We start from the raw sequence: 13,873 nt of genomic DNA, 5'->3' as shown, positions 1-13,873 counted from the left end.
CAGGGGATGATTTTATTCCTGTCCAGTCAGTGAAAATCAGGTGGGCGGCAGGCAAGCTCGCCCATGGATCTTAGTTTTTGTAGTTTACCTTGGTCTCATCCACTGCAGCACAATTATAGAATCATAGAATTTACAGTGCAGCAGGAGGCCATTCAGCCCATCGAGTCTGCACTGACCCTTGGAAAGAGCACTCTACTTAAGCCCACATCTCCACCCTGTCCCCATAACCCAGTAGCCCCAACTATGCTTTTGGACACTAAGGGGCAATTTAGCATGGCCAATCTACCTAATCTGCATATTTTTGGACTGTAGAAGGAAACCGGAGCACCCGGAGGAAACCCACGCAGACACGAGGAGAATGTGCAGACTCCGCACAGACAGTGACCCAGCAGGGAATCGAACCTGTGACTCTGGAGCTATGAAACAACAGTGCTAACCACTGTGCTACCGTGCAGCCCCTCATGGAACATCTTAAGTTTGGAGCCCATCACTCCTCTCCCGTATGACCATTGGCCCAAACATTCCCGTCTCTTTTCTGCTGTGTTATCAATCATAACCAGAACTATGTTGTGGGCATCACAGAGACGTGGCTGCAAGGGGATCAGGGCTGGGATCTAAATATCCAAGGATATGTGTCCTATCGAAGGGACAGGCATTTGGGCAAAGGGGGCGGGGCTGCATTGTTAGAAAGGATTGAAGTTAAATCGATAGCAAGGAGCGATATAGGATCAGAAGGCATAGAATCTCTGTAGGTAGAGTTGTGGAATCGCAAAGGTAAAAAGACCCTGATGGGAATTATGTACAGGCCCCCGAGCAGTAGACAGGATGTGGGGCAGAAAATAAATCAGAAGATAGAGAAAGCATGTAAACAGGCAATATCACAATAATCATGGGGGACTTCAAAATGCAGGTGGACTGGGAAAATCAGGTTGGTCGTAGATCCCAAGAAAAGGAATTTGTGGAATGTCTAAGATTTTTTAGGGAGCAGCTTGTGGCAGAGCCCACTAGGGAACAGGTAATTCTGGGTTTGGTGATGTGTAATGCGGCAGACTTGATTAAGGATCTGAAGGTGAAGGAACCCTTAGGGAGCAGTAACCACAATATGATAGAATTTACCCTGCAGTTTGAGAGGGTGAAGTTGCAATCAGATGTAACGGTATTACAATTAAATAAGCGTAACTACAATGACATGAGGGAGGAGCTGCCCAGAGTTGATTGGAAAAAGAGACTAGCAGGGAAGACAGTGGAACAGCAATGGCAGGAGTTTTGGGGGGTTATCCGGGAGGCACAACAGGAATTCATCCCAAGGAGGGGAAAACATGCTAAGGGGAGGACAAGGCATCCATGGTTGACGAGGGAAGTCAAGGATAGCATAAACGCAAAAGAAAAGCATACAAAGTGGTGAGTTTAGTGAGAAGCCACAGGCTTGGAAAACCTTTAAAAGCGAGCAGAGGACAACTAAAAACGCAATAATGGGAGAGAAGATGAAATATGACTGCAAGCTAGCTAGTAATATAGAAGAAGATAGGAAGAGGTTTTTATCAATATATAGAAGGGAAGGGAGAGGCAAAAATAGACATTGGACCACTGGAAAATGTGACTGGAGAAATAATAATAGGAAACAAAGAAATGGCAGACAAACTGAATAGTTACTTTGCATCAGTCTTCACGGTGGAAGACACCAGTGGGATGCCAGAGCGCCAGGAGAATCAAGGGGCAGAGGTGAGTGCAGTGACCATTACTAAGGAGAAGGTTCTGGGGAAACTGAAGGGTCTGAGGGTGGATAAGTCACCTGGACCAGATGGACTATACCCCAGGGTTCTAAAAGAGATAGCTGAGGAGTTTGTGGAGGCATTGATGGTGATCTTTTAGGAATCACTGGAAGCAGGAAGGGTCCCAGAGGACTGGAAAGTGGCTAAAGTAACACCACTGTTTAAGAAGGGAGGGAGGCAGAAGACAGGAAATTATGGGTCGGTTAGCCTGACTTCGGTCATTGGTAAGATTTTTGGTAAGATTTTAGAGTTCATTATGAAAGATGAGATTGCGGAGTACTTGGCAGTGCATGATAAAATAGGACTGCCAGACTGTCAACGGAGGTCATGTCTGACAAATCTGTTAGAGTTCACTGAGGAGGTAACAAGGAAGTTCGACAAAGGAGAACCGGTGGACGTGATTTATTTAGATTTCCAGAAGGCCTTTGACAAGGTGCTGCATAGGAGATTTTAAAATAAGTTAAGAGCCCATGGTGTTAAGGGTAAGATTCTGGCATGGATCGAGGATTGACTGACTGGCAGAAGGCAGATAGTGGGGATAAAGGGGGATTTTTAAGGATGGCAGCCAGTGACTAGTGGTGTACCTCAAGGGTCAGTGCTGGGACCACCACTTTTCATTAATGACCTGGAGGAATTAACTGAAGGCACAGTTGCTACGTTTACAGATGATCTGGAGAGGGGCAGGTAGTATTGAGGAAGCAGGTGGGCTTCAGAAGGACTTGGGCAGGCTAGGAGAGTGGGCAAAGAAGTGGCAGATATAATACAATGTGGAAAGGTGTGAGGTTGTGCACTTTGGAAGGAGAAACGGAGGCATAGACTATTTTCTAAATGGGAAGATGCTTCGGAAATCAGAAGTATAAAGGGACTTGGGAGTCCTTGATCACGATTCTCTTAAGGTTAACCGCAGGTTCAGTCGGCAGTTAGGAAGGCAAATGCCATTTTAGCATTCATGTCGAGAGGGCTAGAATACAAGACCAGGGATGTACTTCTGAGGCTATATAAGGCTCTGGTCAGACCCCATTTGGAGTACTGTGAGCAGTTTTGGGCCTCGTATCTAAGGAAGGATGCGCGGGCCTTGGAAAGGGTCCAGAGGAGGTTCACAAGAATGATCCCTGGAATGAAGAGCTTGTCGTATGAGGAACGGTTGAGGACTCTGGGCCTGTACTTGTTGCAGTTTAAAAGGATGAGGGGGAGTCTTTTTGAAACTTACAGGACACTGCGTGGCCTGGATAGAGTGGATGTGGAGAGAATGTTTCCACATGTCGGAAAAATTAGAAGCAGAGGACACAATCTTAGACTAAAGTGATGATCCTTTAAAACAGAGATGAGGAGGAATTTCTTCAGCCAGAGGGTGGTGAATCTGTGGAACACTTTGCCGCAGAAGGTTGTGGAGGCCAAATCACTGAGTATCTTTAAAACAGAGTTATATTTTTGATGAATAAGGATATCAGGGGTTATGGGGAGGAGGCAGGAGAATGGGGATGACAAAAATATCAGCCATGATTGAATGGCGGAGCAGAATCGATGGGCCGTGTGGCCTAATTCTGCTTCTATGTCTTATGGTCTTACAAGACCTTTAAAAAATAAGAACAGGAGAAAGCCATTCAGTCCCTGACGCCTGCTCCGCCATTCAATAGTATCATTGTTTATCTGACATTCCTCACGTCCACTTTCCTGCCCTTTCCCCGTAACCCTTGATTCCCTTACTGATCAAGAATATATCTATCTCAGTCCTAAATATACACAAGGACTCTGCCCTCACAGCTCTCTGTGCAATGAATTCCAAAGACTCACAACCCTCTGAGCGATGAAATTCCTCCTAATTTCATTCTTAAATTGGCACCCCTTTGTTCTGAGACTATGCTCTCTACTTCGTAGATTCTCCCATGAAGCGAAACATCCACTCAGCATTTACCTTGTCAAACCATTTAAGAATTCTATGGGCTCGATTCAACTAATTGGGAACAAAGTCCCATAGCACTTAGCTGCGTGTTTCGCAGAGTGGCTAAGGTGGCTGATGTACTGCTCAGATTCACAGGCTGCAGCTCTCCCCACAGATACCTAAACATTTGCTCACCCACCACTCTGGCAGTTGGCCCTGTATTAACCTTCATTTTAAGCTTTCAGCCGTTGATGACAAGAATAATCTCAATGGGGGTTTTTTACTTAATCTCACCATGCTTGTATATTTCTGATTTTTCTCAGGGTCTTCCTCAAACTTGTTCACTGGAGTTGCCAACTTTTTTGGGGGGGAACTTGTACTAGACTCTCTGCACTTGGCTTGTTTATGGCCTTTCTTATTATATTTGAAAAAGATGAATTCCTTACACTTGCATCTGTCTTGGGAATGCCCTCCACAACAATGGGAACAAACCTCTAACTCTTGTGACTGATGGTTACTTTTCTTCTTCTCTGTCTCCGCTGATCGCTCGCTTCGGAAACCTTGAGCATTCAGCGCTTCCCGCCATAACTGGATCATCTTACTTTGCAAGCTTGGTTATTGAAAAACGCCTTGTTCAGCACTTCCAGTCACTTGAGCCAACTCTACTGCTTTGTCCAAGGATATTTTGTTTTCTGTCAGCAATCTGTTCTGAATATTTAAGTTGTTGATCCCACAGGCCAAACGGTCATGCAGCATGTTGCTGAGAGAAGTGTCAAATTCACATTTGTCAACGTCTGGACACAAAAGCGGATATCAGTTCTGCAGGACCTCTAATGTATGAAATATAGTGTTGCATAATAATGGAAGGTCAGGGATTGAAGTGATCCCTCACTAGTTGTACCGATTAATCAAAGGACTTATAGTCCGAAGCCTCCAGAGACGTTAAGCTTTGCACAAGGTTATATGTTGTGGGCTGCACTTCATGTTTTTCTTCTGCCATGACTTCATTGGCAGTGAAAAGTATCCAGGTTTTTCAACATATTGGGCCCAACTTTCAAATTCTGGATCAAACGGATCAATTTTCCAGAACAGTGGAATAGCTATTCGACAGCTGATGATATCTCATCTTCCCAGGATTTGGAGAGGCCACTCTCCCCCACCCCCTTCCAATTTCTGGCGAGTTTCCTTCAACTGGATTGATTTGTTCTTGTCGCCATTATTGTATGTCAGGCAAGCAGTGAGGCAGTGTTAAATCACAAAGGTGATTTTTTATTTAACTAAGAAGAACTTTATGTACAGCACAGCACAACTACTACACAGGTCTTGTTCTCTCAACTCCCAAGCTAACTCTGACCAAACCTCAACAGCCAGATCCACGCTCAAATACCTGATCGGCTAACATTTGCACACTCCATTCTCCTAGGCTCCAGACTTATCACGGAGCCTGCGAAGGATCACCCCTGAAAGAGGCCACATTACCACAGCTTTTTTCCTCAATAAAGAATGCCAAAACATTCTAGGTTATATTCTAGATTTCCTCAGCACATTCATTTGATTCAGTCTTCAGACTGATGTTTTATTATTTGGGCATCTATAAAGCCAACAATAAAAAGTGCTTGAGTCTTTCAATGCTATCATATCATACAGAAAGTCCCATTCATGATGAAGAAAATTAAAACAAAATACACCGTAAAACATAACTATTTACTTTGCCAGCCATCTTCAACCCAACAAGCCCAACTTTGATGATCATCTCCATCATACATTTTTCCCACCTGTTCGTTTTAATATATCACAGTGATCATAGAACAGACTCATAGAATCACTACAGTTAAGAAGGAGGCCATTCGGCCCATTAAGTCTTCACCGACATTCTGGAACAACACTCCATCCAAGCCCATTCCCCCACCTTACCCCAATAACCGCTTAACCTAACTTACACATCTTTGGACACAAAGGGGCAATTTAGCATGGCTAATCCACGTAACCTGCACATCTTTGGAATGTGGCAGGAAACCGGAGCACCAGGAGGAAACCCACACAGGCACGAGAGAATGTGCAAACTCCACACAGACAGCCACCCAAGGCCATAATTGAACCCGGGATCCTGGTGCTGTGAGGCAGCAATGCTAGCCACTATGCCACCGTGCATGATCCCAGGAATCGAACAGTGGGCTGTATTCCCAAGACTGGGTCCGCAAACAAACCACAACGACAGTCACAACAGCTGAGACCATTTAATTGCCTTTGAAGTCAGTTGATTAATTATGCTAATTCCAGATGGATTGTTTGGATCCTATCAATTACAAACAACCAGACAATTGAAAACCACACTTCAATAAAACAAAATAAATAACCAGGTTAGGAGGAGGCTCATGTGGTGTATACGTGTCAGTTTGCACCTGTTGGACCAAATGACCTGCTTTTGTGTTGTAAATATCCATGGGCAGGAGGTACAGTCGAGGGCAGAATTGAAAATTTGACAGACCGACCAAAGGTTCGATAACTTCGGGTGGTAATTTCTCACCCCCTGGTGGTGGCTGGGGCCTGGAAACCTCGTCATATGTAATTCCGTACAATTACATGTCTAGTGATCAAATGCCCAGTGCTTTCCTAAATTGAATGACAGAGACTCTCACCCACCAAGCAACCACAAAAAATAAGCGAACAAAGTGCGAACACCAACCTTTATTATCTTGTCTCCAAAAGTATGTCCTTTGATACTCCTAAGCGTACTTCTACTCAATTTATCTGTTACTTCATGGTGAGTAAGAGTAACTTTCCCACAGGTCAATTATGCTTTTATACAGGTTGTATGTTATTCATTTTATTTTTCTTTAAATGGGTAAAGTGTGGATTGAACAATCACAAGGATATGAGGTAATTATTCTCCACATCTTACCTGGCTATGACGAACAGCACACAACTGACTCCAAAGTATGCCAATAAGATATACATCCAGATATCCGGAGAGAGAGGGTTGAGGAAGGAGAAGACGCCAGCATTTGTCCCATTCGACTTCCGGTACAAAATACTGATCCCCAGTGTCATGAAAGGCTTAGAAAAGTCAATGACCTTCTCACGGGCATAGGTGATGGTCAAAGGAGCAACAGCAAGGTCAGCTTTCTGTTGGGAGAAAAACCAAGTTGTATTACTCAAAATTCCCCAGTCAAGTTCAATAGACAGTGAATAGATGAATTGAAATGCTGAGGAGCAACTTTATTGACCATAAACCACATGTGTTATGGGCTTGTCAGACCCCTGTCCTATTTATTCCAAAGACGATCTATTGGTGGAAATGTAACACCAACGTGTACTTAATAATGCACCTTCACTATTGCAAAACAGCCCAAGGTGCTTCACCAAAGCATTTTAAAGTAAATTTCAGAACAAGCCATTTGACAAAATAGGAATAAAAACAAAATTCTGGAACAAAATCCCAGCAGGTCTGGCAGCATCTGTGGAGAATGAAACAAAGTTAACATTTTGAGTCCATATGACTCTTCTTTTGAGGAAATAGGAGGGAGGTTTTAAGATACATCTTGTAGAAGCAAAACAGAGGAAAGAAGGCAGAGAACCTAAGAATGGAATTCCAGAGCTTAGACAATTAACAGCTGAAGACATGGCCATCAATGTTGGAGCAATTAAAATCAGAGATTTTTGATAGAAGTATAACCAACAAATGAATAGAGATATAAACGTGAATATTAAAAAGAGCCTCTGCATTGCTGGAGAGCGATGGGTGGAGGTGGGTGTTAGGGTGAGGTGCATTGAGAAATATCTTAATTTACACTATAGATGTGGTCCCACCAAATGCTGCACATTATAGCACTGGGATATTTGCTACTCCCCTGAAGAAGGATCACAAGACACTTGCTGAATTTCCCACCTTGAATGAAAGCAAATTTTGCATGACGGATCCCAAATTTTCCTTCTTCATTCAAACAAAAAAGGACATCTATTCCTTGTTCAAAACGATTAAATCGCTGGTTACTGTTAAATAATAAATTAATCTCCTGTGGTATTGCAAAAAATTGTGTTCATCTTTTCCCGTTAGTGTCCCCTTCTCTAATTCAGTGGTTCGCAACATGTGGTATGCGGACCACTGGTGGTCTGCTAGCGTATTGCAGGTGGTCCATGGGAAAAAATAATACAATTACTTGTACCTCGTATGTATCATAATCAATGTTACATTGTTATTCGTAATGTAATTTGCTTCACAAACATCCTTGTGTAATATAATCTGCAATGTGTTTGTAAGTGTGCATCATCAACTATTAGAAATAGCTGTGTTTCTAATACCCGTTGATATATAAGTTTGATGCCCGTCTGCCGTAAGTTATATAAAATGTAATGTTTAAAATGGCTTGAGTATGTTATGGTCCACAAAAGCTTTTGATGGCGATCTATGGACCGCAGAAAGTAAAATGTTGAGAACCGCTGATCTAATTTTTTCTATCCAGTGATCACTTATTATCTCTTATGCACTTTCTTTTGATTCTCACACTCCAGCAGGTTTTGAGGTGGGGACAGGAGAGTGAGATGACATGGGGGGGGGGATTCCCTCTGAGTTTCCACCCTATTGACCTGGAAGCAATTTTATGCTGGGGTGGGTGGGACCTCGGAGAAGAAGCCCTCCTTTGCCCCAGTTAAGGTCCAAAGGGGGGGGGAAGGTCAGAAATAAAGGGAGTTAAATCCTGGGTGCAAAGTGGGGGAAGAGCCCTTCCAACCGGAGGCGCCCTCACCTAAGGTTCAGTGAGCTGTGGACTTCCCTGACCCTGAGGCTGATCCCTCGAGGCCCGAATTGCCCACCTTGCAACCCTCTAGCCTTTCTCTACCCTGCCCGCTAAGACCCCTACCACTTACCTTTTTCTCTGATTCCCTGGACGCAGGCTCAGCAGCCTCTTGCAATGCCTCTCCTGGCCACTGCAGTAATTTTCCAGGAGGGAGCGGAGAGCTGTCGGCCAATCAGATGGTCCAGTAGCTCTCCAAGGCGGAATTTCCCCCAAAATGAAGACTATAATTCCCGCCTGTTGTCAAACAATGCTTGATAGAGTGTAAAATGGCAACACGGTTCTCAGAGTTGGCAGGGGTGTGTTCGCCAGTGACTCGTTGGATGGCGAGATCGAGCTCCCACCATCCTAAAAATTCTGACCCAAATCTTCTCATTACTTCTTCCACAACTCTTTCCAATATTCTGTGTTGGCAGTGGCGTAGTGGTTTTGCCACTGGACTAATTAACCAAAGACCCAGAGTAATGCTCTGGGGACCCAGGTTCAAATCCTGCCGTTGCAGATGGTGAAATTTGAATTTAATAATAATCTGGAATTAAAAATGTCTGGTGATGACCATGAAACTATTGAAGATTGTCGGTAAAACCTATCTTGTTCACGAATGTCCTTTAGGTCTAGCTGGTCTGGCCTACATGCGACTCCAGACCCACAGCAATGCGGTTGACTCTTAACTCTGTCCCCTCAAGGACAATTAGGGATTGGCAATAAATGCTGGCAGAGCCTGCGACGCCCACTTCCCATGAATAAATAAAATAAAATTCACAGTCACACAACCCGTTTCACACATTTCTTTTCCCTCTGAGTCTATTCTTATTAAAGTTTAGAAGAAAGAAAGAGCTGCGATTTTATTCAAACTTTTAAGATTCTGAGGGGGCTTGGCAGAGCACATGTTGAGAAACTGAGACCACAAATGATCTGCCCCCATGTGATTTCTGGCCGCGGGGACTGGACAATCATGGGAAGCTGGAGCATAGTGCACTGGGCCCACTAAATAGATACAAACGGGACATTAAGATCCATTTGCATTTATTTTCACACACCCTCTGGCGTGCATTGTGGACTTTGTTCACGCCGCCAGTGGAGGGGGGATTTGGAGCATCGCCTTTGGATCACCGATTCGATTTGCCCTGTCGCCCGATTCTCCATCCCATCGGGGAATGCATTCCAGGCATCCCAGGATGGAAAATCCAGCCAACGGCCACAATCAAATCACCCATTAACATATTTGCTGGCGGAGCAGGCGCCATGAGGCAAGTGACCTACTCAAGCTCTTATTTCTTATGATCTGTCTATGTGACTTACTCAGAAACATTGGGCGCAATTCCCCCGAAAATCTCCGTGTTCAGTTTCGGGTGCGCTTGGTGCGGTGTTTCTCAGCTGCTGCAGTACCGAGACACATCTCGCTATTCAGCGGCACTTTGCTGTTTATTTTGGCCTTGGTGAGATTCTCTCCGTCGAGGCTGCACATAGAGTGATTTACTGATCGCGAGCTGAAGTTCTTTCAGCCCTTTTCGGCCGCCCCCCACCGTAAGTTTCCCCAGGCTCGATCCCCAGCAATACCCAGGCATCCTGGCAGTGCCAGGGTAGCACTGCTGGATGCCAAGCTGGCTCTGCCAGGGTGCCAGGCTGGCAGTGCCAAGGTGCCAGATGCCAGGGGGGTGTCAGGATACTACCCTGCCCTGTCCGCGAACACCCGAGGGTCAATAATGTCCTAGGAGCCACCCCCAGGTGCCGTTACTCCTTGTCCACGTTTGTGTGGACTAGTACTGCCATTGAATCCCGGGGTCCATGCGGCTCATTTAATTATGCAGATCTGGGTCACCCCCAGTGAGGACGAGATCCAGGTCGCGACCTCTCACGAGATTCCATTGGAACTTGCGAAACACTTCGAGCATCACAAATCTCATGAGAAGCCTCTGGTGAGATTCAATGGCCGCGTCCTAACACCAAGTTGGGCACGGCAAGGCCACTGAATCGCATCCGTTATCACATCTTACCTTTGCCCATCAACTTGCTTTGTGATATCTCTGTAGGACATAAATAATTTTTTTTCAAATATAATCAGCAGCTCTTGTCATAATATCCACTCATGTATATAATGAGATGCAGACAGGCAGTGATTGCCACACAGGATAACCAATGAACACACACAACACATAACAACCAATCATCAGACAGGACACCACCACTATAAAGCACACAGGGCATTAAGACTCTCCCTCTCTCTATGGGACACAGCTACTGAGATAGTAAGAGTGCACAAGCCAGTGAGCACTATCACCATGAGGTAGAGAGTTAGTCTGGTCAAGCCAGTAGGAGGTTATCAGTTAGATTGATAAAGTGTCAACCCACAGCAGATTATGTACAGCAATCAGGAAGTTCAATAAAACAGTGTTGGACCATCTCCTGTGTCAGAAGACTGTTTCTAGTTTCACTGCATCCAGTTGCAGTCAACGTTGAACCAACTTACTTAACACATCATGGTACCAGAGTGCTATTAATCCTAACGAACCTACCTCGAGTGCATCTGCAACAACCAGCAAGCAGCCATCCAGCGGCATGGAGAAGATCCAGCCTCCTCCGCAACTCCGGAAACCTCGGCGCCAACTGGAAAGTCTTCAAACAAAAGTTCCTCCTGTACATCGAGGCCTTAGACCTTGAGGCAGCATCGGATGCCAGAAAAATTGCGCTGTTCCTGTTGACTGCGGGGGATCAGGCCATCCACATCTATAACTCACTTACATTTGCCGATGGCGAAGACAAGACAAAGTTCAAGACAGTTCTGCTGAAATTCGACAGCCACTGCGACATTGAAGTGAATGAGAGCTTTGAATGGTACATCTTCCAAAAGAGGCTTCAAGGTAAGGATGAACCTTTTCAGTCCTTCTTGACCCATCTCCGCATCCGAGCGCAGTCATGTAATTATGACTCGACGACTGATTCCATGATCCAGGATCAGATCGTTTTCGGGGTCCAGTCCGACTCCCTGTGGGAGCAGCTCCTCAAAATCAAACAGTTGACCCTCTCCGTCGCTATCGAAACGTGTGTTGTTCATGAGCATGCCAGAAATCGCTACTCCCACATTAGGGCGGCAGAAACTGCAAAACTGGCCTCCCACGAGGCAGAAAGAGTGCAGGCCGTAGCGAAAGTGCAAAGCCTGAGCATCGAGGAGAGTTGCCGTTTCGCGCGCTTTTCTCGGGTCTCCACGCATGCGTGCCACGACCGGGTGGATGATGAGGCCGAAGACCCTGAGGCGCATGCGCGAACGTCGGCCGACCGTACGGCGCATACGCGATGGCGCACGGAAGGTGCTGACGTCAGCGTCATGACGTGTCCGAATTGTGGCTCCGCCCATTTAAAACGGCAATGTCCAGCCTAAGGCAGGCGATGTCTACAATGTGGAAAGCCTGGCCACTACGCGGCCTTCTGCAGGTCCGCTCCACCGGACAACAGCCAGCGATCCCAGCTGCAGCGCAGACGTGTCCGCTGCGTACAACAAAGCATGCAGGATTCTGATCCAGACAGCCCAACGGACCCCGATGCTGACTGCCTCGAGTCTCCATATCGGGTGGGCATCATCACCACACACGAGTTGGTCTCTACCGTGCCTACCAAACGCCTTTCAATCCTCAGTGCGGATCCTGACGACGAGTGGTGTGCCGTCATCACGGTCAACCAGTCTGCATCCGATTTAAATTAGACACTGGCACGTCTGTGAACCTCATATCACAGTCGTACCTCGACAGCATCCGACACCAACCTAGCATTCTTCCACCAGCCTGCCAGCTCCTTGACTACAATGGTAATGCCATAGCTGCCAATGGGTCGTGTCAGCTAGGTGTCTCTCACAAGACAATCAAGGCAACGCTGAGATTCGAGATCGTCCGGCCTGAGAAGGCATCCCTGCTCGGTGCTCGCGCATGCAAACACCTAAATCTGCTTCAGCGAGTTCATGCCATGTCCTCGACACCGGCGACGGCCTTGCCCAATGCGAATCTTCAGGCTGGGATAGACGACATTCTCACGCAATACCACAGTGTGTTTGATGGGATGGGCACGGTCCCATATCGCTACAAGATATTGCTCAAGCCGAATGCCACCCCAGCCATCCATGCACCACGCCGGGTGCCGGCTCCTCTCAAGGATTGTCTGAAAACGTAGCTACGAGAGCTCCAAGACCAGGGCATCATCTCAAAGGTCACAGAACCCACAGACTGGGTCAGCTCCATGGTCTGCGTCAAGAAACCCTCTGGCGAACTCCTCATTTGCATTGATCCCAAAGACCTGAATCGCAACATCATGCGAGAGCATCACCCGATCCCGAAGCATGAAGAATTGACCTGTGAGATGGCTCATGCCAAATTCTTTACCAAGCTGGACGCCTCCCGTGGCGTCTGGCAAATTCAGCTGGACGAGTCCAGTCGGAAGCTGTGCACTTTTAACACTCCGTTCAGCAGGTACTGCTACAACCTTTTGGTATCATATCAGCTTCCGAAGTATTTCATCGCATAATGGAGCAAATGATGGAGGGCATCGAGGGGGTGCGAGTTTATGTGGACGACGTGATCATCTGGTCCATGACGCTCGAGGATCACATTGCTCGCCTCAAACAGGTTTTCCAGAGGATTCATGAAAATGGCCTCCAGCTCAACAGGGCCAAATGCTCGTTTGGGCGGTCCACTATCAAGTTTTAGGTGACCACATTTCACAGCAAGGTGTGCAACCTGTCGCCGACAAGGTACTGGCAATCAATGCCATAAAGACCCCAGAGGACAAAAAGGCGGTCCTCCGCTTCCTCGGGATGGTAAATTTTCTCAGCAAATTCATTCCCAACATGGCATCCCAAACCACGGCCCTCCGGCATCTCGCTAAAAAGTCGACAGTGTTCCAGTGGCTTCCCGCACATCAAGCGGAGTGGCTTGAGCTGAAGGCGAAGCTCACCACAGCCCCAGTACTGGCATTCTTCAACCCAACCAAGGATACCAAGATATCCACAGACGCAAGCCAGGACGGTATTGGGGGGGTGCTCCTCCAACGAGACAATTCCTCGTCCTGGGCTCCAGTGACATGTGCCTCCAGGGCCATGACTCTGATCGAACAACAGTATGCCCAAATCGAAAAGGAGAGTCTGGGTCTCCTGACAGGAATAGTCAAGTTTCATGACTACGTATACGGTCTGCCGAAGTTCACGGTGGAAACAGACCACAGGCCTTTAGTCCACATTATCCAGAAGGATTTAAATGACATGACACCTCGGCTGCAGCAAATTCTTCTTCGCCTCCGCCGATATGACTTTGAACTCGCCTACACACTGGACAAGGAGCTGATCGTCGCGGATGTCCTATCCCGATCCATCACCATGCCGTGTGAACCGGGCGATTTCATTCGCCACATCGAGGCACAGGTGCAGTTATGTGCCAGCAGCC

The 13,873-nt window shown here is 46.6% G+C and overlaps 1 protein-coding gene across 1 annotated transcript in view; it reads right to left on the bottom strand.

Moving 5' to 3' along the window:
* LOC140418302 (glutamate receptor ionotropic, kainate 3-like) overlaps positions 1-13,873 on the bottom strand; it is a 727,178-nt gene that overhangs the window by 201,676 nt on the left and 511,629 nt on the right. The window contains exon 11 of the mRNA XM_072501774.1: positions 6,557-6,780. Within this exon, the coding sequence (XP_072357875.1) occupies positions 6,557-6,780 (224 nt within the window). The remainder of the gene's footprint in view (positions 1-6,556; positions 6,781-13,873) is intronic.

This window comes from Scyliorhinus torazame, chromosome 1, assembly GCF_047496885.1.
Source record: "Scyliorhinus torazame isolate Kashiwa2021f chromosome 1, sScyTor2.1, whole genome shotgun sequence".
Lineage (NCBI taxonomy): Eukaryota > Metazoa > Chordata > Chondrichthyes > Carcharhiniformes > Scyliorhinidae > Scyliorhinus > Scyliorhinus torazame.
This window is presented reverse-complemented; position numbering and strand designations above follow the sequence as displayed.